Source organism: Chamaea fasciata, unplaced genomic scaffold, assembly GCF_029207755.1.
Source record: "Chamaea fasciata isolate MVZ Bird 193981 ecotype frontalis unplaced genomic scaffold, bChaFas1.0.hap1 SCAF_3, whole genome shotgun sequence".
In the NCBI taxonomy this organism is placed as follows: Eukaryota; Metazoa; Chordata; class Aves; order Passeriformes; family Sylviidae; genus Chamaea; species Chamaea fasciata.
In genome coordinates, this window is record NW_027094088.1 from 4436430 (window position 1) to 4460529 (window position 24100).

The 24100-nt window shown below is 37.5% G+C and overlaps 1 protein-coding gene across 7 annotated transcripts in view; it reads left to right on the forward strand.

Moving 5' to 3' along the window:
• Nucleotides 1–24100, forward strand: part of KIF16B (kinesin family member 16B) — a 127189-nt gene that overhangs the window by 16489 nt on the left and 86600 nt on the right. For all 7 annotated transcript variants that reach the window (XM_066177782.1, XM_066177783.1, XM_066177785.1 and 4 more), the window contains exons 2-12: nt 183–252; nt 1204–1317; nt 5263–5379; nt 10296–10393; nt 10900–11009; nt 11617–11759; nt 12293–12461; nt 12615–12746; nt 16197–16372; nt 18228–18293; nt 21538–21597. In XM_066177782.1, coding sequence (XP_066033879.1) covers nt 183–252; nt 1204–1317; nt 5263–5379; nt 10296–10393; nt 10900–11009; nt 11617–11759; nt 12293–12461; nt 12615–12746; nt 16197–16372; nt 18228–18293; nt 21538–21597 — 1255 coding nt within the window. The remainder of the gene's footprint in view (nt 1–182; nt 253–1203; nt 1318–5262; nt 5380–10295; nt 10394–10899; nt 11010–11616; nt 11760–12292; nt 12462–12614; nt 12747–16196; nt 16373–18227; nt 18294–21537; nt 21598–24100) is intronic.

Consider the following 24100-nt stretch of genomic DNA (forward strand, 5'->3'; position numbering starts at 1 on the left):
AAATATATGCCATAGAAGTAGATAAACATTGAGCACAGGGATTAAAAAATAAAAAGTAATTATTCTGAGTATTGACTGTGGCAGGCTCATGGGTGGAAATATGACTCTGCATAACGGTGGTGTGTTTTATTTAACATACTCAAGTTTGTCCTTTTTTGTTTGTTTGTTTTTTCTTTTTTCAGGGAGAAAGATCTTAATGCAAAGTTTATTATTTCAATGGAAAAAAACAAAACAACAATCACAAACTTAAAGGTGAGTAAACACAATTTATGAAAGGAAGCTGTAACTCAATAGCTGCCAAAATATGACTGGACGAAACAGTGATGCTTGCTCCACTGTGATCACTAGCCCCTAGTTGTTAAAATACAGTGTTAAAGTAATGCTTTGGGAAAACCAGGTTACTCTGTGGTTTTCTGAAGACCACTCTATAAGCTCCGTCTCATCATTTCTTCAAAGTTTTATTTCTCAGGTCATTACTTAGCTGGGAGATGAAAGCTAACAATAGAATGATAGCTATTAAATCTTTGCTTCATCTGTAGAAGTCTCCTGAAATTCCCATGAAAATGAAGCAAACCCAAAGTACCCATCACTTGCTGTAACCTTTGATGGTATATTTTAACATTTCTCTCAGCAAGAGAAGCCATGTGCAGCAAATTGGTTTTTGCACGGTGGTTTCTCATGACTAATATATGAAAAGGAGTTTCAGTGTGTAGTTTCTTCAGGATTATTTGGAGCATGGTGGGTATTGCTGAAGTCCAGTGTCAGCTGTCATGTCCTGAACATGATGATTGCCTTAAACAGCAGGTATGTCACACCTTTTTAATTATGACTCCATGTTGAAATGCTGTTCACAGTGACTCCTATAAATTATATGTGTAGGATAATCCCTGATGATAATAACATCATACATGGAGCCATTTAACTGAACCTAAGCATTGTGACAAAAATGTGCTGTGGGGTTAGAAGGAGTCAGCTGAAATCCAGATAATTCCTGCTGTGCTGCTTTATGGCATGGTTGTCTTTCTTGTACCTCCTCCTGATTTTGTCAGTGTGGCTGGAATCATAATCTGACCTGTTGTCAAACATTTCTAAAAGTGCATAACATTATGTTAGATTTACATTCTGATTATTTATTGTCAAATGTTTTTTATTACTTCATCAGGATGTGTTGTACCGGCTCTATTTTCTTTTTTGTTTTAATAGATACCAGAGGGTGCTACTGGAGACACCGGACGAGAAAGAACCAAAACATTTACCTATGATTTTTCCTATTTCTCAGCAGACAGTAAAAGTCCCAGCTTTGTTTGCCAAGAAATGGTACGATTTCTGAATGTTAATAATTGATATTTTTCCTTTCCCTTTTCTTTGGCTTGAAAGCATTCCATGAAACTTCTTCCCATTGAAAGTGCTTCTTCCGTAATTTAGAAATTTTCTAGGTGCCTGAGAGTTTGAATTTTGCTTTGTTTTTTTTTTTTTAAGCTTACCTAAAAATGTAAGTGGTGTGTTTTCTAATACAGCAGGCTGAATGCCTTCTTTGAAGTTCTTTGTCTGATTAGTATTGTATAAGGTCAAGTTAGAAAACATCTCTAAACAGTGAAATTTGTTTTGAAAAGCTCTTTAGAAAAAAAACCACTTTTATGAAACGAGCATATAACTTAAATTCACTAAGAAACATTCTTATCTGGTTGAAGTATGGTGTGGATTTTTTTTGGTGGGTTTTAGTTTTTTTTCTTTTTGGTCCTAAAGCGTTGGTACGCATTGAAGAAGATTCTTTTTTCCTCTTTCCTTGAGTATTCACCTTAGGAAAGGACAAAACAGTTTTTCTTTCTGTATGGTCAGAAGAGAAAATTAAACTGAGAGCTATAGGTGTTATTCAGATGAGCAGACAGACTCTCTGACCTTGCATTTCATGTGAACATTGAACTTTTGTTGAACTTTTTGGTTCTTTCCCATTCCCTAATAAATTTATTAAATGAATCACAAGTAAGTTGTGACTGCTGACTTCTCTTTTGCTTTTGATGCTGTAAGCTTCAAGTGAGAGTTGTTTTTTCCCCCTTAAAATAATACAGTGGTTTACTGAATATCCTGTAAGCCAGGTGTGTAAATAGCTTCTTAGTGTGTATCCCATCTGTTCAGGAACCCTTGAAATCAGGGATGCTGTAGTGGCTAATCCTAGAAAGCCTCACCATTAAAATTAGTCATAAAAAACAGTAAGTTGAAGCTGTTTTTAAATATTTATGAGAATGACAAGTTTTGCCTATATATCTATATCTATATCTATATCTATATCTATATCTATATATATATCTCATTACTATAATTGATAGGGAATTTAGACTTGGAATTGTTCATTTAACCATCATGGTAAGTGATACATCCTCTTATATTCTGAATATTTCTTTTATTTCAGTGAGATATTAAGGTTTCATCCAAACATTTGATCACGTATATTCTTCAATTTTCTGGATTGTTATTTCTTGATGATGTTCTTTTAACTACCACATTTTTTTTGCTATGTTTTTTGATATACCAGGAAACATATATTTTATTTGGCCATCAGTGTAGAAATACCCTGATTACTTCAGCACTGTGGCAAATTGAGGTACTAATGTTTTTGGGAGCAATGATATGAACCCCAGATTCTAGTCAATGGTTTTAGGCAGATGTTTCAGGCCATATGGCTTTGCTGGAATTTTAGCAAATGCTTTAAATTGAGGATGCAGGGTCAGATTTTTATTTATTTTAACTAAAGCAGCTTTGATCATGTATTTTTCTGCTCTGATGCTGAATGAAGCTTCTTCTTATGCACCAATTGTGACTTAAATTATTAGGTATTTAATTCTTGGATCTTCCAGATACCTGCCTTTAGATACTTCTGGAAAGCTCTATCAAGACAAGACCACGTTAGAGGAACCTCAGAAGAGATTCATGGTGTTAGCAGGCTCTTGCTGTTACAGTGCAGTTTATTTCCAGAATCCAAATTTGCTGTGAAAAATAAAGTTAATTCTTGTCAAAACAACCATTTGCAAGTTGTAGTCTATATTGATGTCCAGTTTCCACATATAAGTTGTAAGTTTCCCTTTTCAAGGTTTTTCCTTCTGGTGCCATTTACCTGTTCCAGAGTGGGTCAGGTAGAGGCAAGATTACTTGCCCAGGTCAGGAGTCTATAGAAATAAAAATAAATTAAAATGCCTGTATAGTGATGGCTGCAGCAATATTTTTTTAAGGCTGTGAGTTTTATGATTGATAATAATAGGATAAATTGTGAACATGGCTTCAACGTCTGTGTTCAATATTCTGCTGTTGCAGTGTGTTCCACAACCTTGGACACCTCCTTTATCTGTACTGGCAGGAGTGTGAACTTCTCTTGCTTAGCTACAAAAAATATTGTTTTTCAGGTGTTGTTTTAATTACACTGTGTGCAGCACATCGAAAACAAAATGAGTTTTTAAACTATAGGAGTGTAATTCCTAGACATATGCTGCACAAGCTACTGTTTTGCTTGTGTTAATAATTTCATATTTAATTGGAAGACTTTGTAGTTAAGCTCTTATCAAGTTCCTACAGAAATTCTAGTTTACTGCACCACTGGCATAGAAGGGCCTCTTTTTCACATTCATCTTGCCAGGGAATAAAATTGATCTTGATTGTTGGTGATGTGGTTGCCTAGTGCCCTTTGTTCATGATTGTTATATTTTTCCATTTGAAAGGCAGAAAAATAAGAAGTGGAAATGTGTCTAATACTACATGCCTTATCAATGCGTCTTGTAAATGCAAAGTACACTTTAGTATTCCAGAGTTAGAGTGGGGATGGCAATTTGCCATCAAGCTTCTTAGTGTGAATTCCTGACTGAGAAACAAATAGAATTTTAATATTAACTGCCCTTTTGTGACAAACTGGTGTCCCATCCAGGCAATCTTTTCTTCTAACCTGTATTTTAAGCCTTTGTGTTCAGACAAGGCTGTACCTGTCCTGGGCACGACCTCCAGTCACGTGCAAGACATACACAAATTTTTAACAAGGACAATCCCATCAAAGCAGTAGTGCTTATAGACTTGGTGAGGTAAAAACTTGGGCACAGAGAAAAATAGGGGAAAGAATAAAGTAGCTTTGGCTGATCTTTATGTTCTTCTTCTCTGAGAAATATAACTGGGTACAGAACTGTAACTCCTTTGCTTGAGAGAAGATCAAGGGAATTATTCTAAAGGCACATTTGAAGATTAGTGATTAAAGAAATTACTCAGCACTCCTCTTCCAGGGAGAAGCTGTGAGATTATACTGTGTGTGTGCCATTCACAATTAAAAATGGCTTTGTATGCCTTGGAGAATTTGAACCACATAAAGTGCAGACAAGTAGCCAAACTATGTGGAGCATCTATGAGATTTTTTAAAATCATGTCTTGATGGTGAGACACAGATTAATATTTTAATTGGGAGAAATGGTACCCCAGTCCTTCCCAGTGAGGGGTATGGATTGAAATGAAGGATAATGATGATGAAAGGTCAGGTAAATCTGTGAGGGATGTTGGAGCCAGTATTGCAGAGGAAGGTGGTGAAGGCATCTGGTGAGAGCTGAATTTATTAGGTGAGAACAGAGTCCCATATTATGAGATGTGGAGGAGGGATCATTACCAGTTATTGCATGTTGAGGGTAAAAGAGAAGGGGTTAAATGATGAAAGAGGGTCACTTACCACATTAAAAACAAGTTTCCATGTTTGCCAACCTAAAAAGCATTGCTACGTGAAAGCCACTTAATGGGAAAATACAGAGAAGGTTATGGGTCATGTTCTTACACTTGATTAAAGCAAAAAACCAAAATCAACCAACCAAAACCCTTCAAAATGACAAAGGAAGAAACTGACAGAATCAACGAAATGTTTTCTTTTGAGAGGGGGCTGGTTATTTGCAGAATGTGGAGAGTTGGCAAAGATACAGAAAGTGAGTAGATAGTAACAATGAAAAGTGAATGGAGTAGCTGAGATTGCTGAAAGAAATTGGGACTTTAGAAAAGAAAGTGGCAATTTGACATGTCAAGTATTCCATGACAGAAAAAGAAATAAAAAACAAACCACTGCAGTGCTGTAAATGAAACCTGGTAATAAGACTTAGTATTTTATTTGAAATATTAATTTCCTCTCCTATAGTAAATGTGTGTTTTGCCATTTTGTTGGGGTATTCTTCAATATTTGCCATGCTGGGCTAATGACAATCTTCTTCCCCAAGCTTCTGTTGACTTAAACATTATTTTCTTTATTTTTAGGTTTTCAAAAACCTTGGTACAGATGTGCTTAAATCTGCATTTGAAGGTTATAATGCCTGTGTTTTTGCTTATGGACAGACAGGATCTGGGAAGTCCTATACCATGATGGGAAATGCGGTATGTTGTGCTTTCACAGAACCATGGAACACCAGCTTGGAAGGGCCCTCAAGGATCACCTGATACAACTTTTCTTGGCAAAAGCATGGTTAAAACAAGATGGCACAGCCTCCTGTTCAGATGAATCTTAAAAGTGTCCATTGTTGGGGAATCCACCAGTCCCCTGGGGACATTATTCCAATTGCTGATTGTTCTCATGAAAAATGGTCCTCTTGTATCCAGTCCTGTTCTCTGCAGGAGTAATTTGTATCTATTAGCACTGGTCTTTTGCTTGTGACTCCTTGAGAATAGGGGTTTCCATCTTCTCTGTAGGCACTTGTTAGGTACTGGAACATGGTTATGAGGTCTCCTATAAGCCTTTTATTCTCAAGGCTGAACAAATCCACCTCTCTCTGCCGTTCCTCACATGGAAGCTTCCCAGTCCTTTGGTCATCCTTGTGGCCCTTATCTGGACCCTTTCCAGCCTGTCCACATCTTTTTTGTATGGCAGAGACCAAAACTGAATGCAGTGTACCAGGTGTGGCCTGACAAGTGCTGAGTGGAGTGGGATAATGACTTTATAATCTCTGCCCTGGTTGTTATGATGCCCTTTTTATGCTGCAGTGCAGCATCCTGTTGTCTTCCTTTGCCACACCATTTTCTCATATTGTACTTGCTGTCCACAGGACCCCCAAGTCCCTTTCCCCAGAGCTTCTTCCCAGCCAGATAGATCTCAGCCTTTGCTGCACTCCTGGATTATGTTCTCGTGTGCAAGACCTTATGTTTGTTGAACTTCCTGAGATTCTTGTTAGCTCACTATTCCAGCTTATCCAGGTCTTCCTCCAGGTTGGCTGTCCCTTCTGAACTGTCAACTTCCCCACTCAGTGTGGTGTCTTCATCAGACTTTGTTGTGGTACACTTGGTCCCATTGTTCAGGTCACTTATGAGGAATTAAACAGCATTGGGCCCGATATTGATTCCTGGAGCCCCCACTCCTTTCTAGTTTTACAGGGAGCTGTTTGCCAGCACGCTCTGTGTGCAGCCTGTAAGCCAATTCCTACCCACCCCATAGTCTAGAGCATAACACATTAGTTTCTTTAGCAGCAGGCTGTGGGAAAGCATGTTGAGAAGGCCTTGGAGAATTCCAGGTGGACAATGTCCACTTCTTGCACCACATCGTGTGAGCAGGTGTATATTTTTGTTGCAATGGATTAAAATTATGCAGGAGCATGTTTTAATGGAATTTTTAATACTGCTTTTGTCTGTATGCTACTAACCCTTCCATGTATCACACCTCCTAGTAATCAGAGGTTTTGGAAGCTGTTTCTTTTATCGTTAGAAGAAGTTTATTTGAGTGATGCTCGGGTTTTTTTGGACAAAACTCAGTAATTTTTGTTCAGTAACAAAGCCAAAAATTTCAAATGTTATGGCTGACTTTCTATGCCCAACTTGAGACAGAAAAAAAGGAGATACTGATTTTGAGAAACTTACTAGCTTTTTCTGAAGATCTGTACTTTTTAAACCTCTTTTGAAGAGTGAGAAGACCAAAATAGGTCCTTAGAGAAGGCTGTCAGATGAGAAGCAGAAATTGGGCGTGACAGTAGTTCATCAAACTGTTGTGACATTCTACGGTAAATTTAATTTTAAGGATTATGTCCTATTGAGCACTGCAGGAAGAGGAAGGTGTGATAGGAAGTATTTGGCAGTTTGTGAGTAAAGGATGGGAGTGGTTTCTCACAGTTGCCTCTGTGACTGTCCAAGGACAGAGAGAACCCACTAAACTTTTGGGAGTGCAGCAGTTTAAAAAGGCTGATTGATTAAGCCTGTTCACCAGGCAGCCTCTGCAGGTTTCATTCTTTAATCCTTGGGAAAAGAAATGTATTGTGTCTTCTTCCAGTAGAAATGAGAAGGGGAATATTAACACTTATCATCCTTTGGATACATCACTCTTCTGAAATGTAGTAAGATTGGGCTCTTTGCACCTCTTCTAGCTTAGGAGAGTAAATTAGCCATAAACCTTTTTCTTTCAGTTGTCACAAAATAAGTAGCTTTATATTTACCTCAATATCATAAGCAGAATAGACTTTTGTAACCAGAAAAGATCTCACAACCTAGATGTGGCTTTCTATTTCAGAAATATATAAAAGTGACATTTTTATGAGACTGCCTCACTGTATATAATGACTGTAATCATCAAAACAGTTAGCAAATGAATAGAAGCTGAAGTTTGTTTGACACTATCCAGTAATAAAGGTCTAATCTTCTTGGCATGATCCATAAATACTTTAATCTGGCTTTGTATAGAGTGCATATAAAATATACTCAGCTGGCAAGTTAAATGCTTCAAAATTGATGGCCCTGTCAGAGAGATTACAGTGCTATAAGAAAACTTGAATTGGAAATAAATATTCTTTTTTCCCTACTTCTCTTTAAAAAGTCTGGGTTCCGTTCTCATTTAGTTTTCAATATTTGCTGTTCTTGTCTCTGGAAGGCTTCTTCTGCAATTGCTTTGCAATTCTGTGCAAAGCAATCATTTCAAGAAATATGTGGGCCGTTAGAATGTTGAGCAGAGATACTGAAATGAGCAGAGGTCTATAAAACATCAGGAAAGTCAGACTTGGGGATGCAGAGAAGGCAAGACTATCGGGGATTAAAAATCTTCCAAGACATGAAAGGCTGCTACAGAAGAAAGGAAGAGAATAAATTTGCTCCTTATGGTCAAGGTAGATGGGCAAAACTCAGTAGATTTAAATTACAATAAGGAGTTTTCTGGTTAGATAGCACAGAAGAAGAACAGCAGGCTTTTAATGAGAATATTCAGCTTTGGAGTGAACTACCTATTTTGGTTCTTCTGATTTTCATGTTTGGAAACTCTGTAGGCCAGAAAAAAAAAAATAGTCCAAGCTGTAGTTGATCCTGCCTTTCAGCTCTAGGGGGTGAAAAGGAGAAAGTGTTTAAATATAGTTTCCAATAAAGAATGTACATTCTTTTAGATGTACATTTTACTAGCATAACACTCTAGGAATTGTGTGTCCTTCCTCTCTCAGCACTCTGTTGCTAAGGTTGAAATGACTCAATTAGAGCTTGTGCTTCCTATTTTAAGCCTCTCTTTGTGGTTGCTGAATTATTTCAGACACCAGTGGTTTGCCTAAAACTTTGTGATAGATCTTCCATATTTTTTCCCTTAAGCTTTAATTAAAACTATTCAGGTGTTTCCAAGCATGAGATGAAAGAAAAGTATTTTCCCTCTTCCATTGTTTAAAAAAAATGAAAATAAAATGTGTGTGGGAATTTCCAACACTGACCCATGAATCTTTACCTGGAAATCGAGGTTGATAATTGACATATATTGTCAAGAAAAGGCTGCTCCTCCGTTGCCAGAGGCAGCTGTCCCAGAAAACAAACAAACAAACAAACAAAAACCAAACCAAAACAAAACAAAAAAAACCCCAAAAAACAAAACCCAACAAAAAGCCTGATTATTCTGCAAGCTTCTCCCTTAATCTAGGGATTTTTTGGGTTTTGGGTTTTTTTTTAACCCAAGGTGCAGTCATGTGAAGAACTAGGAAAGATAGGAGCAGAGAATGGATTATTATTTCAAAGACTGAAGCTTGGTTTGAGAAGGATAGAGAGGCTTTGATTAAGAGGAGGAAGAAGCTGGGAAAAGGCAAAATGGAGGGATAAAATATAATTAAAAACCGGAAGTGGCTGGGTGATGAATTGGGAATTTTATCTGGGCAAAGGAATGAGGAAGAGGAACTCGGAGTTGGCACCTGGAAGAAGATTGCTGTGACAGAGACTGCAGAAGGAAGCTGAAGAAGGAGGGCAGAGGGACCATTATGGAAGCAAATTTGAGTGAGCTTGGGCAAAAAAAGCTTGGATTTTTGTAGGGGGTCCAAGTAGAAGAGGAATCTTTGCTCATGGAGCACTCACTCTGACAGTTTAGTGCAGGGGGAGTCCATTGGCCGGACCTCTTACCCCAAAGCTCATCTGTGTGTGTCTGTCTGTCCCGTTATTCCAGGGAACCATGGCTCTGAGGAAGTGTTAACTGCCCTAAGCAGTGGGGAGATGTACTCTGCAGGTTGTTGGTCACTTACATAATCAGACTTGGGGGGAATGGGGCAGCTGGGAGTGAGCACCCCCATGTCAGATGAGACCAGACCTGTGTGGTCCTCTCCTGCTCCTCTGCTGCTGGGGAAAACCCTCTCCATAGCTGACTGCTTGGCTGGAGAGGGCTCTGCATGGACCACCAAGGGAAGCTGCATGCCAAATTTCTGGGTATCTCTGTGGGGTAGGTTTTAGTCAGTTTGCTTTATTAAACCAGCCAAGCATTTCATGCATAAAAACTCTCTATCTGCAGAGATAAACATTCAGTAGTTAAATATCAAATTTAATTTGGCTGGATCGTGGGATACAGTGAATGAAGGTTTAATTTTGTCATTGTGTACTAATTTATTCAGAGGACTTGCTGCACTTTTCAACACAGGAAGGGCTGGGAGTTGGGGGTTTGAATGAGAATGCCCCATGGCTGTTTGGAGATGGTTCTTGTCCTGTTCTCTGCAGTTGTTGCCAATTCCACAGTGAAATGAGACAGAAGCATTAAGATACTGGTGAGATAAGGCAGTTCATGACTTACGCTGGGGAGCCAGTCTCTGCCTTAAGCAGTTGGGATTATTCAAACTGAATGAGAGAGACAAAATGTATTCCAGTAGCAAAGAAATGTAGCTGGTTGTACATTCAACACACAAAAGGGTTGAAGTGGCAATGTGGCTGCAGTTAAACAAAAGGCCAGAGAGTATTTGCTGAAAAGCTTTGATTTTTTTCCCCCTTTCTGGAGTCTTAAACTCTCCACTAGTCATCTAGGGTGTTCTCTTTTTTTCAAAATATGTTGTGCATGCATGTATGGCCTTGGAATTAAGAATTATTGTTGTTTTCAGGGTGATGCAGGTTTGATACCTCGAATTTGTGAAGGGTTATTCAGCAAAATAAGTGAAAAAACAAAGCGGAATGAGGCATCCTTTCGAACAGAAGTCAGGTAGGTCTTGGCATGTTAAGAGTTTGCAGATTATCAAACTTGTTTCAGTTACAAGCACTCTGTTTCAGTTTATCTCTGGGAAAAGTGCATATTTTTCAAAAATAACTTTTTATGCTCAGCCTCAGTCCTGTAATTGATTTTTCTTGGCACTTGTAGTCAAAATGCATAGTACTTACACCTTCAATCCAAGAGCTGTGCATATTGCTTCATTTATATGATGGTGCAAATGCCTTTGCTACTGGACAGCATCTTCCTTTTTTTTACCCTTTATTTCAGGCTAACATTAGGAGATCTTGTTCTTGCTAATGTCTGCTTTCTTTCCACTTCCTTCTTGCTTTTTTTGGCTTTTTCCTTTATGACACAATACCTTGTAGTCATTATCTTAAACCACTTTTGGATCTATTTTCTTTCTCCAAGCATCTCGCTTTCAAACTCGTGTTAAAATGGCTTTCCTTTTATAAAAGGCTCTTGAGTCAGTCAGTGGCTTTCTGTTCTTTTTCTTTCAGTTATTTGGAAATTTATAATGAGCGCGTGAGAGATCTTCTACGACGGAAATCGTCAAAAACGAATAATTTACGAATACGGGAACATCCAAAAGAAGGGCCTTATGTTGAGGGTAAAAGCATTTCAGTTGTTTTACACTGCATATTTTATTACCTTTATCTATTCTGAAATGTAGTGTCTAATTGCATAGGGCATCTTATGGTTTAAAATATAAATTATGATGGATGCAGGTAAAAAGCTTTGAAGGAATAGCTTCTAATTTTTCATCTCTACTTGCTTTCTCAGTCCCAAAATTATTACAGAGATTTTTTATCTGTAAATTTATAACACATTTTTAAGTAATGTTAAGAGATGCAATTGGTTTTGATAGCTGTTGACTATAACCTAAAAATCTTAGATATTTAGATGAAATGAAAACCTATTAGGATCTAATTGTCTTAATCTGTTCTCTGCCAGAGAAGGTTCATGTCTCTTGTGGGATTATGCTCATGTTATTCTACTAAATAATTTAGTAACATTACATATTTTTTTCTTTTTTACTGTAAATGTGTAAGTTGTCCAGTGTTCGTATGAAGCCTCATTCATTTCTTTAGGGTCTAAAGTATGACAATAAATGCTAATTGCAGCAATAATTTGCAGTAGTGAGGATAATTTGAATATTTTTGTATAGAAAATTAAGGACATATATGAGCATACTGTAACACTCTGCTTTTCTTCAGACTTGTCTAAACATTTAGTCCAAAATTATACTGATGTTGAGGAACTTATGGATGCAGGAAATATAAATAGGACGACAGCTGCAACTGGAATGAATGATGTTAGTAGCAGGTCACATGCCATTTTCACAATCAACTTCACTCAGGTAACAAAACAAAACTCCTTAGAGAGATTGGACATGTGGCAAACTCCTTTTTTCATGAGTCCTGCTCTTTGTTTTTGTTGTTTTTGGGGGCTTTTTAGAAAGCCCGTGGATAGCCTGCCGGATGAATAGGACTTGGAGGTGGGGGAGAAATTGGGTGTAAATTTGTGTGTGCATGCTATAACTTGTTGAAAGCGATATATAAATGTAATAAAAATTTTGCAAGCTTAATAAAATGAATGCAGCTCGTGGTCACTGGATCATGTAAATTACCACTCACAGTGTCACAACTTGTCTGTAAATGACTAAAATGTTGCAGAAATTACAATTTAAAGAAATAATATGGGAGTTATGCAACCATTCATTATCAAATGTCTTTCAGTAGCACCTCTAATACAACTGTCTTCTCAAGACCTGCTGTTGTAAACAAGTTAAATTCAGTCGTGTCACAAAGGCCACTAAATTTGATTCAGTAAAAGTGCAGTATTTCTTAGCTTAACATTATTTTCTTTGTTTTATTTTTTTCTTTTCTGTAGGCTAAATTTGATTCTGAAATGCCTTGTGAAACTGTTAGCAAGATTCATTTGGTAGATCTTGCTGGAAGTGAGAGAGCAGATGCCACTGGTGCCACAGGGGTTAGATTAAAGGAAGGAGGGAATATTAACAAATCTCTAGTTACTCTGGGAAACGTAATTTCTGCCTTAGGTAAGTCTCTGTTTTTTTTGTGCTTGTCTGTCTTGAGGTGTTTTTAGTCATTAGATACCTTCCTGTTTACTTACACAAATAATGGCCTAACATGTTTTTAAAAAGGAATGAAAAGACCTAATTTTGATTCTTTTTTCTACCTTCTCCTCACAGCTGATTTATCTCAGGATGCAACAAATCCTCTTTCAAAGAAGAAACAAGTATTTGTGCCTTACAGAGACTCAGTGTTGACTTGGCTATTAAAAGATAGCCTAGGAGGAAACTCCAAAACTATAATGATTGCCAGTAGGTGTTTTTAGTTTACTCTTTTGGAATTCTGAATAGTTCATGCTTAATAGAAGTGGATGTAAATATCTAGACTCCAGATGTTTTGTTAAGGCAGAACGTGGTTTTCACATATTAGTGATTTCTTTCTCTCTGAGCTTTCTAGTAACACTCTGTCTTTTACTTACACTGTGCACAGTGTGATTAAAGCTTTGTGCATCTTGTCTCATACTGGTGTGTGAATCAGTTGCTGTTCCAAACTGTTGTTTTTTGTTGCATTAGTAGCAACCTGCTCTCTTTTGGCATCCTGTGGGAAAGGCCATGACTTTGGTCTAACCTTCTAAAAGCAGACAACATTTTTAACTTCTTGTCTGAATTTAATTATGATCAGTTGTCTTGAAAACTCTTATGGCTTCTTTTTTACCAGTATGAAGGTCTGCAAGGATCACTTAGTTTAAAACCCTTACCTGTGCCATGTGTACTGCAGGTTTGTCAGCAAATTGGAATGGGAATTCCATTCCCAAAAAAGCAAAGTGAAGTCAGGATGATGTTTAAGGGGAGGTGAGGATTTTGGATGTTGGAAATCACAGAATGGTTTGGGTTGGAAGGGACCTTAAAGGTTGTTTAGTTCCATCCTTCCTGCCATGAATGGGGACACCTTTCACTAGACCAGGTTGCTCAGTGCTCCATCCACCCCAGCCTTGTTTTGCTGGTGGGTAGGGTCAGAGGCCCAGACAGCAAATAAAGGAACAGTGTCATTTACTATAATGTAAAACTGTAAACAATCACAAAAGGATAAGCTAAGCAAAGCACATGATAATTAGCAAAGAATTACAAAAAGATAAACTAAGAAGTGCACCTAATCATTATGATGAAAGAATGCCTGTAGTGATTAAGGAAGATACATCACCAGGTTACCCTAATAAAGATCCATCACCCAGGTCCATGAGACATCAGCTGTGGGGGGAAGCTGTCAGTGAAGGACTGGAGAACCACACCTGGTAACTGGAAGCTCCTGTGGTGGGTCCATCTCAGGCCATGAGGCTCCCCCACTCTGCTATCACAGTGGCCCAGTTTTTATACTGTTAAACAAATGAGCTGACATAATTTTTGATTTCATTCTCCTGTTGGCTTTCTCCCAAAGCCTGGCATGGACTCAAGGAGGAACCAAGGGAGTTGTCTTTGATCATAATACCCTGGTTAATTAGGCCAGATGTAGCCTTACCCAGTTTCTAGATATGTAAAGGTAAATACATGTTTTGCCAATAAATGAACATATATATAACAGTACTCTGTTAATGACCAAACATACAATCAACATTTGGTTGGAAGGTTCATCTGTGTATCAACTTTGGCTCAGGGCCTGTTGTTCAGGCCTTAGTACTTCACTGTTTCAGTGTCTCACCACCCTCTGGTTAAAGAATTTTGTCCTAATATCTAATCTAAATCTCTCCACTTTTAGCTTAAAACCAGTTGCCAGCCCAGGATGCAGCAGGCTTTCTGGACTTTGAGCACAGGCTGCTGGCTCATGTTCACCCACCAAGAAGAACCCCTGAGTTTTTTTCTGAGATGAGATCTTTTCCCGGTCTGTATTCATATGTGGGATTGCACCTTGCACTTGGATTTTTTGTCCCTCATTACATCCTTGTGGGCCCACTTGTCAAGCTCGTCGAGGTACCACTGGATGTGAGGAGAAAAGCAGCTCTGAAATTTCTCTCACTCTTTCCTGCTCCAATGAAATGTGACCTTAACTGGTGCAGTCCCCTTATAGGAATGTGGGATAGCAGAATTGAGGGAATAAAATGTATCAGATCAATTTCTGGTCCTTCAGCACTTGTCACATTCTCTCAATAGCAGTTCCTTTGTTGCAGAATTTTGGGGATGTTTTTGGAATCCGTGCCACTTGTTTTCCTCAGGGGAATCATAGTAGTGCCAAGAGATGATGGTGGACCAGACTCTGCTTTGGTTTTCTGGCTCTTTAAATAAGGCTGTGCTGGCAACTTCCTTCTTGCCGCTTTCTTGCAGTTCCATGGTAGAGTAGCTTTTTTTTTTTTTTTTTTTTTTTTTTTTTTTTTTTTTTTTTTTTTTAAGGAGGGATTGGGAAGAGAAGTTTTAGAAACACAATGAGCTTTCTGTGCCTATACTAATGATTACAGTACCCAGGATCTTTTTCAGCTGCTTCCTCATCCATTAGTGATGCTTCTGCTAGGCAGAGCCCTGATGGTTGATCATTTCTCCATCTACTGGGATGTGGTAGAATTCCCTAACAGCCTAGCGAAGCTATCCAGGTAGATTTGTCCTGCCTCTTCTATAATTAAGCACAACAAAATGCAGCAAGATCACTTCAGACCGCAGGGAAAGGCTGTAGAAAAATATTTCTGATTTTGATTTGTCATATATTTCTGTAACATCTTTTAATATCCTTCCAGAAAGAGAATAATTGAGTAATGGGGAGTAGACAGTAGATAAAGCAGGGAAGTGAGAGTGTGAGCTAGGGGAAGTATAGGCTTTTTCCAAGTGCATCTCCTGTAGCTTAGAGTGTCTCTGCCACAAAAAAACAAAACAAAACAAAAAAAACCCAAAAAAAACCAAAAAAAAAAGGCTTTTGAGAGAATGAGAAAGGACAGATTATTTTAGTTGCTTGATTAGTTTTTCAGGTGTTTCATTGTCTGATTCTCTGGATCTCTTGTTCAGTTTGATCATTAAGATATCTGGATGGTTTTCTCTTCTGTTACCACTCATTTATTTGGATGCCTTAATTATCTTTTCAATTTGGAACCTCATATATATTGTTAGGAGAATTAAGGGAAGGATCGCATTAGGACTTGTATTTAAATTGCATTGGTTTTCCTGGTTAGGTTGTTTGAAAAACAATACTGGTTTCTCTTGGATCAGATAGCTGACAGTTCTGTGTGCTCCCAGATGCCTGCAGCTCAGGAGAACAGCTGGGTTTGTAAATTACAGAAGCTCTCTCTTGTTTTGGTTCTTCTGTCTGGTTATTTTTTGTTTTGATGCTGTTAAATTTCCCTACTGGGTTTTACCTGGAATGTCTTTTCAACGATTACATTAATACTTAAAAAATATTCACTGTTTCCTGACTGTTCTTGTAAAAAAATTGTAAAAAAGCCTGTGAAGTATATAGGACATTTATCCAGTTAAGACCTTATTTATGTTTACTGGGGAAATGTAAATATTAAATAGATTGGCAGCAAGATTTCTTTGCAACACTTGGTTGATAGACCTGATTATCCTAATACACTTATTTCATACAGTGTTTACTTATGCAAAGTTATAGTGACATGAAAGTGGAGTTAGGTGGAGAGTTAGTTGGAACAACTTGTATCCATACTGGTAAATGAGATATTTCTCTCTTCACCCGCATGGAATTTATCTGACTCTTAAAATATAAACTAACTTCAGTAAATGAAACATATGCTTCTAGATAAACTGCTTCTGATTTCATGTCCTTAGCTATTTCACCTGCTGATGTCAATTATGGAGAAACTTTAAGTACTCTTCGCTATGCAAATAGAGCCAAAAACATCATCAACAAGCCTACAATTAATGAGGATCCCAACGTCAAACTGATCCGTGAACTGAGAGCTGAAATAGCCCGGTTAAAAGCCCTGCTTGCTCAGGGGAATCAGGTTAGCTTTACTTGGAATTTATGTGTAATTTTCCTTGAGTTATAACATCTATTTCTAGGATGTAATGAGATAATTATCTTTCATTATATTGATTTGAGTGAACGAGCTCTATGAGGCTGTGAATGAATATTAGTTTTTCCTGATTGAATCAGTTTCCATATGGCCAGCAGATCTTTCAACATAAGAGGGGAAAAGGTTGTCATCTTAAAGCTTTTAGGTTTCTTCTAATATAATCTGAGCTGGATCGCAGTGTGGAGCAGGTAGTCAAGACAGCATAAGGAAACTGAGCAGAAACTTACCTTCTGGGTCTGTCCTGATGGACTAGAGAGGTATTTTATGTAGTATCTTAAGTAGAAAGTTTAAAGTATTTAAGATGTATAAATATGAAAATGTAGAGTATGAATGGATTTAAACAATACATTTTATTTGTGTTTGGCTGTACAGTACATTAGAAGGCACATAACATGCTAAATACGTAAAAATATTTTCAGTGGTAGTGTAAGCAAGCAAAAATCATGCTCTGCTTCACTTTGGCATGATTCTCTTTCTTGCTCTGTCAGTATGATCTGCTATAAACAGTCACTGCACAGGCTCAGTTAAGTTTAGTTTCTCCTGTGTTGCCAGGGTGGTGAAACCAAAGTAACAATAACGAAGATCCAAATGGCTCAGGCCAGTTGTCTCTTCTACATAATGTCATTCAGGACTGCTACATTTCTTATTTGAGCAAATATAATTTGGAAGTATCTGAAGTACTACTTCAGATTTGTTTCTAGAACTATGTGATTCTGTTTCAGATGGTCTGTGCAAGGTGAAATGTCAGTTCAGCATGGACCATTGTTAGAAGAAGGGTGGGACTTCAGCTGGATTTCATGCTATAAAAAAAATTGCTGAAAAAGGGGATGGGAACCATTGGTTGGAAGCAGAAATTGGTGTTGTAGAGGATCAGAGCAGAGAGCTCTGCTATGTTACAAACAATTAAAAAACTCTTTATGGAGTCGAATTACTTGTGTTTGTTTCATATTCTTTAAGAGGGAAAAATAATTTATTTTCAAATTATGGCTGGATTTAGAGTTAGAAAAGTAGATGTAACGTGGACCCCCTTGAAGTTTAAATGCTTTGACCTAGTTTCAAGCTCTAAAATAGTGGTTATTGCAAAATAAATCTGGTTCAGTGGTAGGATGTGGTAGATGGCTGTGTGGGAGACAGTAGAGAAAAAGTTGATTGAAGTTGTGATGGTTGATAAAACAGCAGGTGGTGTGTTACTATGCACAGTAGTATAAATCTCTCCATAACTTCTTCACTGGTTTTCCTTTGTATGACCAGAACACTGTATTGCAAATGCTGCTGTAGAGCTGAAGATACTGATTACCAAAATATGGTGCTGGATTCAGTGTAGAAGGTCACATACAATGAGTACTGCCTGTGTGTTTGTGTTTAGTAATTTTCCTCTTCTAAGGCCAATTACCTTAGATACAGTTATTAAAGATAAAGCAATATACATATGTATTAAGGCAGAATGGATAACTACTCATGCATAATAAATTTTCATGATTTTAGAAAGATAGAGCTGTATTAGGAGTTACCTGTTATAAATGTATCTACTTTCTGTGTGTGTGACCATACATATGTAGTGAGTGAAAATAATACTCTCAAACCAATTTGTATTTGAAATATCAGCTTTGACAGGATTTTGATTATTCTATTTACAGTATTTCAAGGTAAAATGATACATATTAAAGTTCAAAGGAGTTTACGCTAAAGACTCAGAAAAGTTCAACAATTGCATTTCAATTGGTTCCCCCAGAAATTGTGACTGTTTTCTTTTTGAATTGGTGTTTATCTTTTACAATTTTAGATTGCACTCTTGGATTCTCCAACAGCTTTAAGTATGGAAGAAAAGCTTCAGCAGAATGAAGCAAGGGTGAGTTCTAATTTCTTACAGCAGTTTTTAAACATCAAATAAAAGGAAAGGTGGGTACTCTGGATGCAGGAATGTTTGTAATTTTCAGGATTTTTTTCTTTAATGTGCAATTAAGTTTTGTCCCACCAGCATAATTACATTGATGCTTTAAAAAAAAAAAAAAAAAGTGTGTGAATTAGTAATTTTGTTATCCTACTAATATAACATTGTAACTAAGAACAAAATATATCTTTGATATTTATGTAGCAGTTCTGTTTCTGAATATGAAATGAAAAGACTTGTTCCCTGACCAGCTTGCCTCACTAAAAAAGTATGTTTGTAAATAGATTAGAGAGGGAAAAGCCACTAAATCATAGTAATGTGTAGCAAGTAATCACAGTAACAAAATATTTGGTGTGTAGAAAAAACAGCTGAAGATTTATGGGGAGAATGGTCACCTCTTCTATGCTTTCAGGTAATAAATTACTTGTGGTGTGGGGTAGAGTTTTACAAAATTTCAGTATTTAAATCTTGTGTGTACAAATATGTTAAGTGCCTAATTAGCTACCTTTTTGGAGGAGTCTTAGATCTAGGTGTACTTCACAGTGTGCTTCTCACCAAGGTTTTTCAATAATCCAGCCAAGTGTAGAGACTGGAAAAAGTTTCCAGACAGTTTGGATAACTCACAGCATCCAGAAGAATCTAGGTATAAGGGTACTATCATTTCTCTGACTAGCAATCTTTCATTCTTTATTGTATCATTCTGTGTTAATTCTTTTCTGTATATTAGCTTGCTTTGAAAGCTGTTGCAAATTGGTTTAAAAAAAAAGAATAAAAGTCATACTTTGGAAGGGGCAAGAGGGAAGTATTGGAATTATTCAACTACATGGCAGCAAATGTTTAGTTCTGAATATCGTCAAAAGATGCCAATCAAATGTAGATGTGATGCCTTTAAAAAAAGGGGCTCCTTAGCTGGTTTAAATGGTAGGGTTTCCAGTAGTGCTGCTTGGACCTTTAAAATCAGAATATTAATGTCCTACTTTGAGAATCCTATTTTATTCATATCCTTAGTCTTACTTTTGAGTACAAACAAAAAGCTTCTATCTAAGAGTAGCTCAGTAATATAAATTGCTGACTCTCGGCTAATTAGAATATGTTATTCATGTTCTGACAGTAACCATTGCTTACCCTGCTCAGAAGTGTTGGCCCTGCTGTGTGGGGTGTATATCAAGCATATTTTATTACCTTTGTCAGGCTTGTTAAAAGATTATGTGATTACTATTCATGATAATTACAGTAGACATAATTGCTGAAAATTCTTGGTAGATATTGCAGTGGTTATAGCTTTTTTATAATTGAATGAGTGCAATAACTAATTTGTTTATATAGATTTACAGACTTTATCACCATATTTATATTGCCTGACAAGTATATGGTGACTTTCTTTAATGAGGTGATTTTCCTTATATAAGAATAATTTGGAGTAGTTTAATTTAAAAATGTTTCATTTTAAAAATTTAATTAAAAATGAGATGAAATGTTTCTGAGCAATACAAATTGTTCTGGTATGGTGAATAGAGCTGTGATAGATTTTCTTCATGTTTTTCTTTAATCTTTTAAAATCGATTTTGTTTTAATGTTTCAGTTAGCAGCACTAGGAACTATAGTGGTGCATTGAAAAGTGTGCTTACTTGTCTTTGTTAAAATCTTGAGATGCAGGTAGAGATGAGAGAAGTTTCTGTAGCTGTCATGGATTAATTTGGAGCTGACCTGCAAAGACCAAAAAATGCAGATAGCAAATGGGGAGATGTTTGGAGCTGCTGCATCAACATCATCTTTCTTTGAGCAATGGCATTATATGAAAGTTAACTCAAGAGGTGGACAACTGCTTGATGAGGAGAGGAAGGACAAATCCTGAGCCTTCTGTTGGTCTGACCTCAGTTTGGGGGAACTTCATGGAGTGGGTTGGGTCAGCTTGAGTGCAGTCACACAACACGTACAGAACAACCAGGGGAACCAGGGCCCTGAGTTTAGGATGGGTTCAGGAAAGGCACATCCTGCTTGACCAACATCATCTCTTCCTTTGAGAGGATGACCTGGTGGATGAGGAAAAGGCTGTGAGTGTTGTTTCCCTGGACTTTAGGAAAACCTTTGGTGCTGTCTCCCACAGCATTTCCTTGGGGGAACTGTCTGCTCATGGCTTGCACAGGTGCATTGTTTCAGAAAACTCTCTGAATGGCTGAGCCAAGAAGAGTGGTGGAGTTAAATCCAGTTGGCAGCCAGTCACCAGTGGTGTTCCCCAGGGCTCAGTATTTGGGCTAGTCCTATTTAATATATTTGGTGATGATCTGGATGAGGGAAACAAGTGCACCCTTAGTCCAGTTGTAGATGGCAATAAGGTGTGTGGGTGTGTTTGTCTGCTGGAGGGTAGGAAGACTCAGGGGTGACCGCACTCTCTACAAGTGGGGATCAGTTTTCTCACAGGTAAAAAGCAACAGGACAAGAGGAAATGGCCTCAGGTTGCTCCAGGGGAAGTTTAGATTGGATATTAGGAAAAATTTCTTCATGGGAAGGGTTGTCAAGTGCTGGAAAAAGCTGCTTGATTCACCGTCTCTGGAGAGATTTAAAACACCTTATAAATGTGGCACTTCAGAGGGATATGGTTCAGGAGTGGCTTGACAGTGCTGGCTTAACAGTTGGACTTGATGATCTTAAGATCCTTTCTAACCTAAATGATTCTATACCCAGTGCTCCCCGTCTGTAATGCCTTTGCAAGCATCTTCTCACTTCCCTGCTGACGACAACGAAGTGGAGAGTTTCTAACTTGCAAATTTTTGCTCTGATGAACTCCTGAAGGCTCCTGGTCTGCCTCTCCCTCTGCATGCCATCCTCTGGAGGGATCTTTGCCTTAACATGCCTACCTGTACCATGGGAAGGGATCTGTCCTGTTACAGCTGAGGGATCAGTCTATGGCAGTAGACTTTGTAGGATTGAAGCACTTTATGAAACTATTTGAAGGTAGACAGTTATTTGAAGTAATTATCCTGGACTTCCATTTCATCTTACAGTGTAAATAACAATTTTGTGTTTTGAGGGAGAAGTGTTGTAGGTATGGCAACTTATTGCTGCAGCTTCAGTGCTCTTGTAAATGCTTAAGTATTAAGATTCATGAAGAATTACATAAATACTTAGAACTTCTCTGAGAATTCATTTATCAAGAACTTTAGAAGAGATGTGATTTTCTTCAATATTTTTTTTTTCATAGGTACAAGAACTGACCAAAGAGTGGACAAACAAGTGGAATGAAACTCAAGATATTCTGAAAGTAAGGCAAATAAATAAATTTTCCTCTTGGCATTTGACCTAGCCTTAGTATTTTTCCTTTAAAAAAAGTTATTTTTCTAAGTCATCTTCTTCGGCCTAACTCTTTCTGTTACTCACCATAGTGACCCCACAGTGCAAAACAGCTTCTCTCTAACAAATCTTACAATTACTGAATAGTTTTATTGAGTTACAAATGCAGAGAGCCTGGGCCAGGGACAAGTGGATCCCTCATATCCTTGGTGTTTGTGTGGTATCAACAGTAATCACTTCTTGTCTTACATTGGGTATCTCAGTGGATGTGGTACACAGTAAATATAGATTTTCCCTTGTCCTGGTGAGATTTTATATTGGTATTTGGTGCATGATTAAGGTGGCAGAATGAGGTTATAATTTAATGGGCTACTTGATAATTCTGTGCATTTGTACAAGCACACACATGCATTTGTACAAGCACGCACACAGAGGAATAATTCCCACAATGTGTTTTTTTAACATGTTAGCTAGTACTTTTGTTGCCAAATGTTTTAACTGTTCTGTTAAATAAAACTTTTGAAAACAAAGCTTAAGCTTTCATCATTTGCTGAACATAACTTGTTTGTAGTGCAATTCAAGCAAGTGATTTTTTTAATTCTCAGTGTCACTGAACTCAAACTTGATTTTTCTCTTGTATCACTTTTTGATTTCTTAAATTTTTTTCTTCAAGTCCACTACTGTCTTTGATCTCACTTCCATATGAGTTGAATGGCTCTGTGCTTAAAAATAAAGCACAAATAGCAGAGAGAATGGATCAGGGTTGGGAAGTACTTAGCAGTTGGCATGACAGAATGGACTGTTTAATGTCTATCTAGATACTGAACTGGAAATTTTCAATTGCATATTCGTCAGAGATGTTTTGGCTACAACTTTATGTTATTTCTGTTGTTTTGTTATTTTGAAGCATCTGTACATACATGGAACTTCGTTAATTCTCTCTTTATTCATGCATGGATTTGGAAGTCCACTGTCACATGCAGCATTTGTGAATTTTGGTCAATTGTGGAAGTGAACATTATGCTGCACATGGGAAGCTTTGAAAGCAAATGCACTGATTCATGCACAGAAATTATAGAATCAGAAGAGGTGTTAACTGAACAATACATATAATCAAGGGAAAGCTGCATTTGTTAAATACTTGGATCTAAAGGACTTAAACACAGAAACAGTAATTTCTGATTTTCTAGTACTGAGCTTTTTTAGCATAATTCTTGCAGCTTCTGTATGAACTGCACTCTCATAGGATGATATTTGAGTGTATGAATATAGCTTATACGCTACTTTTGGGATAAAGGCAATTGATTAAACTTTCTTTGTCCCAAACCCCCTGAAAACCTGCAGAATATTTCTTAGTTGTACTGTTTTATTTTACACCATTTCACTGAAGGTTTCCATATTTTTATTCACTTCTTGTTTAATGATTTGTGAAATCACTGACAGCATATGAGTGGGGAAGGGATTTTTGGAAGTTTGCCAGGCTGAGTCCCTGGAAAGCAGAGTTTAAACTTTAGAGAGCAGTGGTGGTTTTTGTTATGGATTCTCTGTGAGTTCACTGGGGTTTTTGTTTTGTCGTTTACGTCCCTCCCTTGCACACAGAGACTGTAGACATTGTAATTTGTAAAAACAGATTGTCTTGGCACTCTGTGAAGTGAGACTGTCTTTGTATGGCCACATCACTGAAGTTACACCTGCCACTCCCCCCATGCCATAATTCAGTGACTTTCAGGGCATTCTTCATTAAGGTACTTAGAACTTCATGTTTGTATTATATTTAAAACCTCCTTGCCCTTGCCTCCCCCTGGCTTTGCTATCCTGAGGTAGCTGATGCTTTCCAGTTCCTGCCCTGCAGCAGGCTTGGAGAATTAAAAACCCTTTGCTTTTCAGTTTCTAACACATTTTGCTCCAAATCTTTTAGGCTTATGCACTTGTTTGTAGCTGAATGGGATTCCCTACTTTATTGTATGTAATTATGCTTTTTTGTACTAAATTCTAAATATTAAAGTTCACATGATATCAAATCATTCTCACAGGCTGATGGAAAAATCTGTTTATGTTTAAATCCAAAATAATTGAAAGGATTTTGCATAAGCCTTGTAAAATACAAGTAGAATCACAGGGCAGGCATGCTGGTGTCTTCCACTAGATCAGCAGATACTGCTGGAAAAAGTTACCTGGCTTTTAATAAATACAGTGCTTTTATCAGGCAAAGATGCCTGACAAAGAAACAATGTTTTGCAGGGAAGATATTCCTTAAATTTTTTCACCCTTGCTAGTTATTTTGAGCCCTGTTTAAAATTAGACCAGCAGCATCTAAATGCTACCTTGAAAATAATTAATAGAGAATGGAAAATACTACCCAGCTAGAAAATACCAAGGAACAGAAAATACCGTGTGGAGGCAAGTTTTTGATAAAAGGCATTTGCCAGCTTAAAATTCAATTATTCTAGTCAGCACTGTACCATATGTGCATC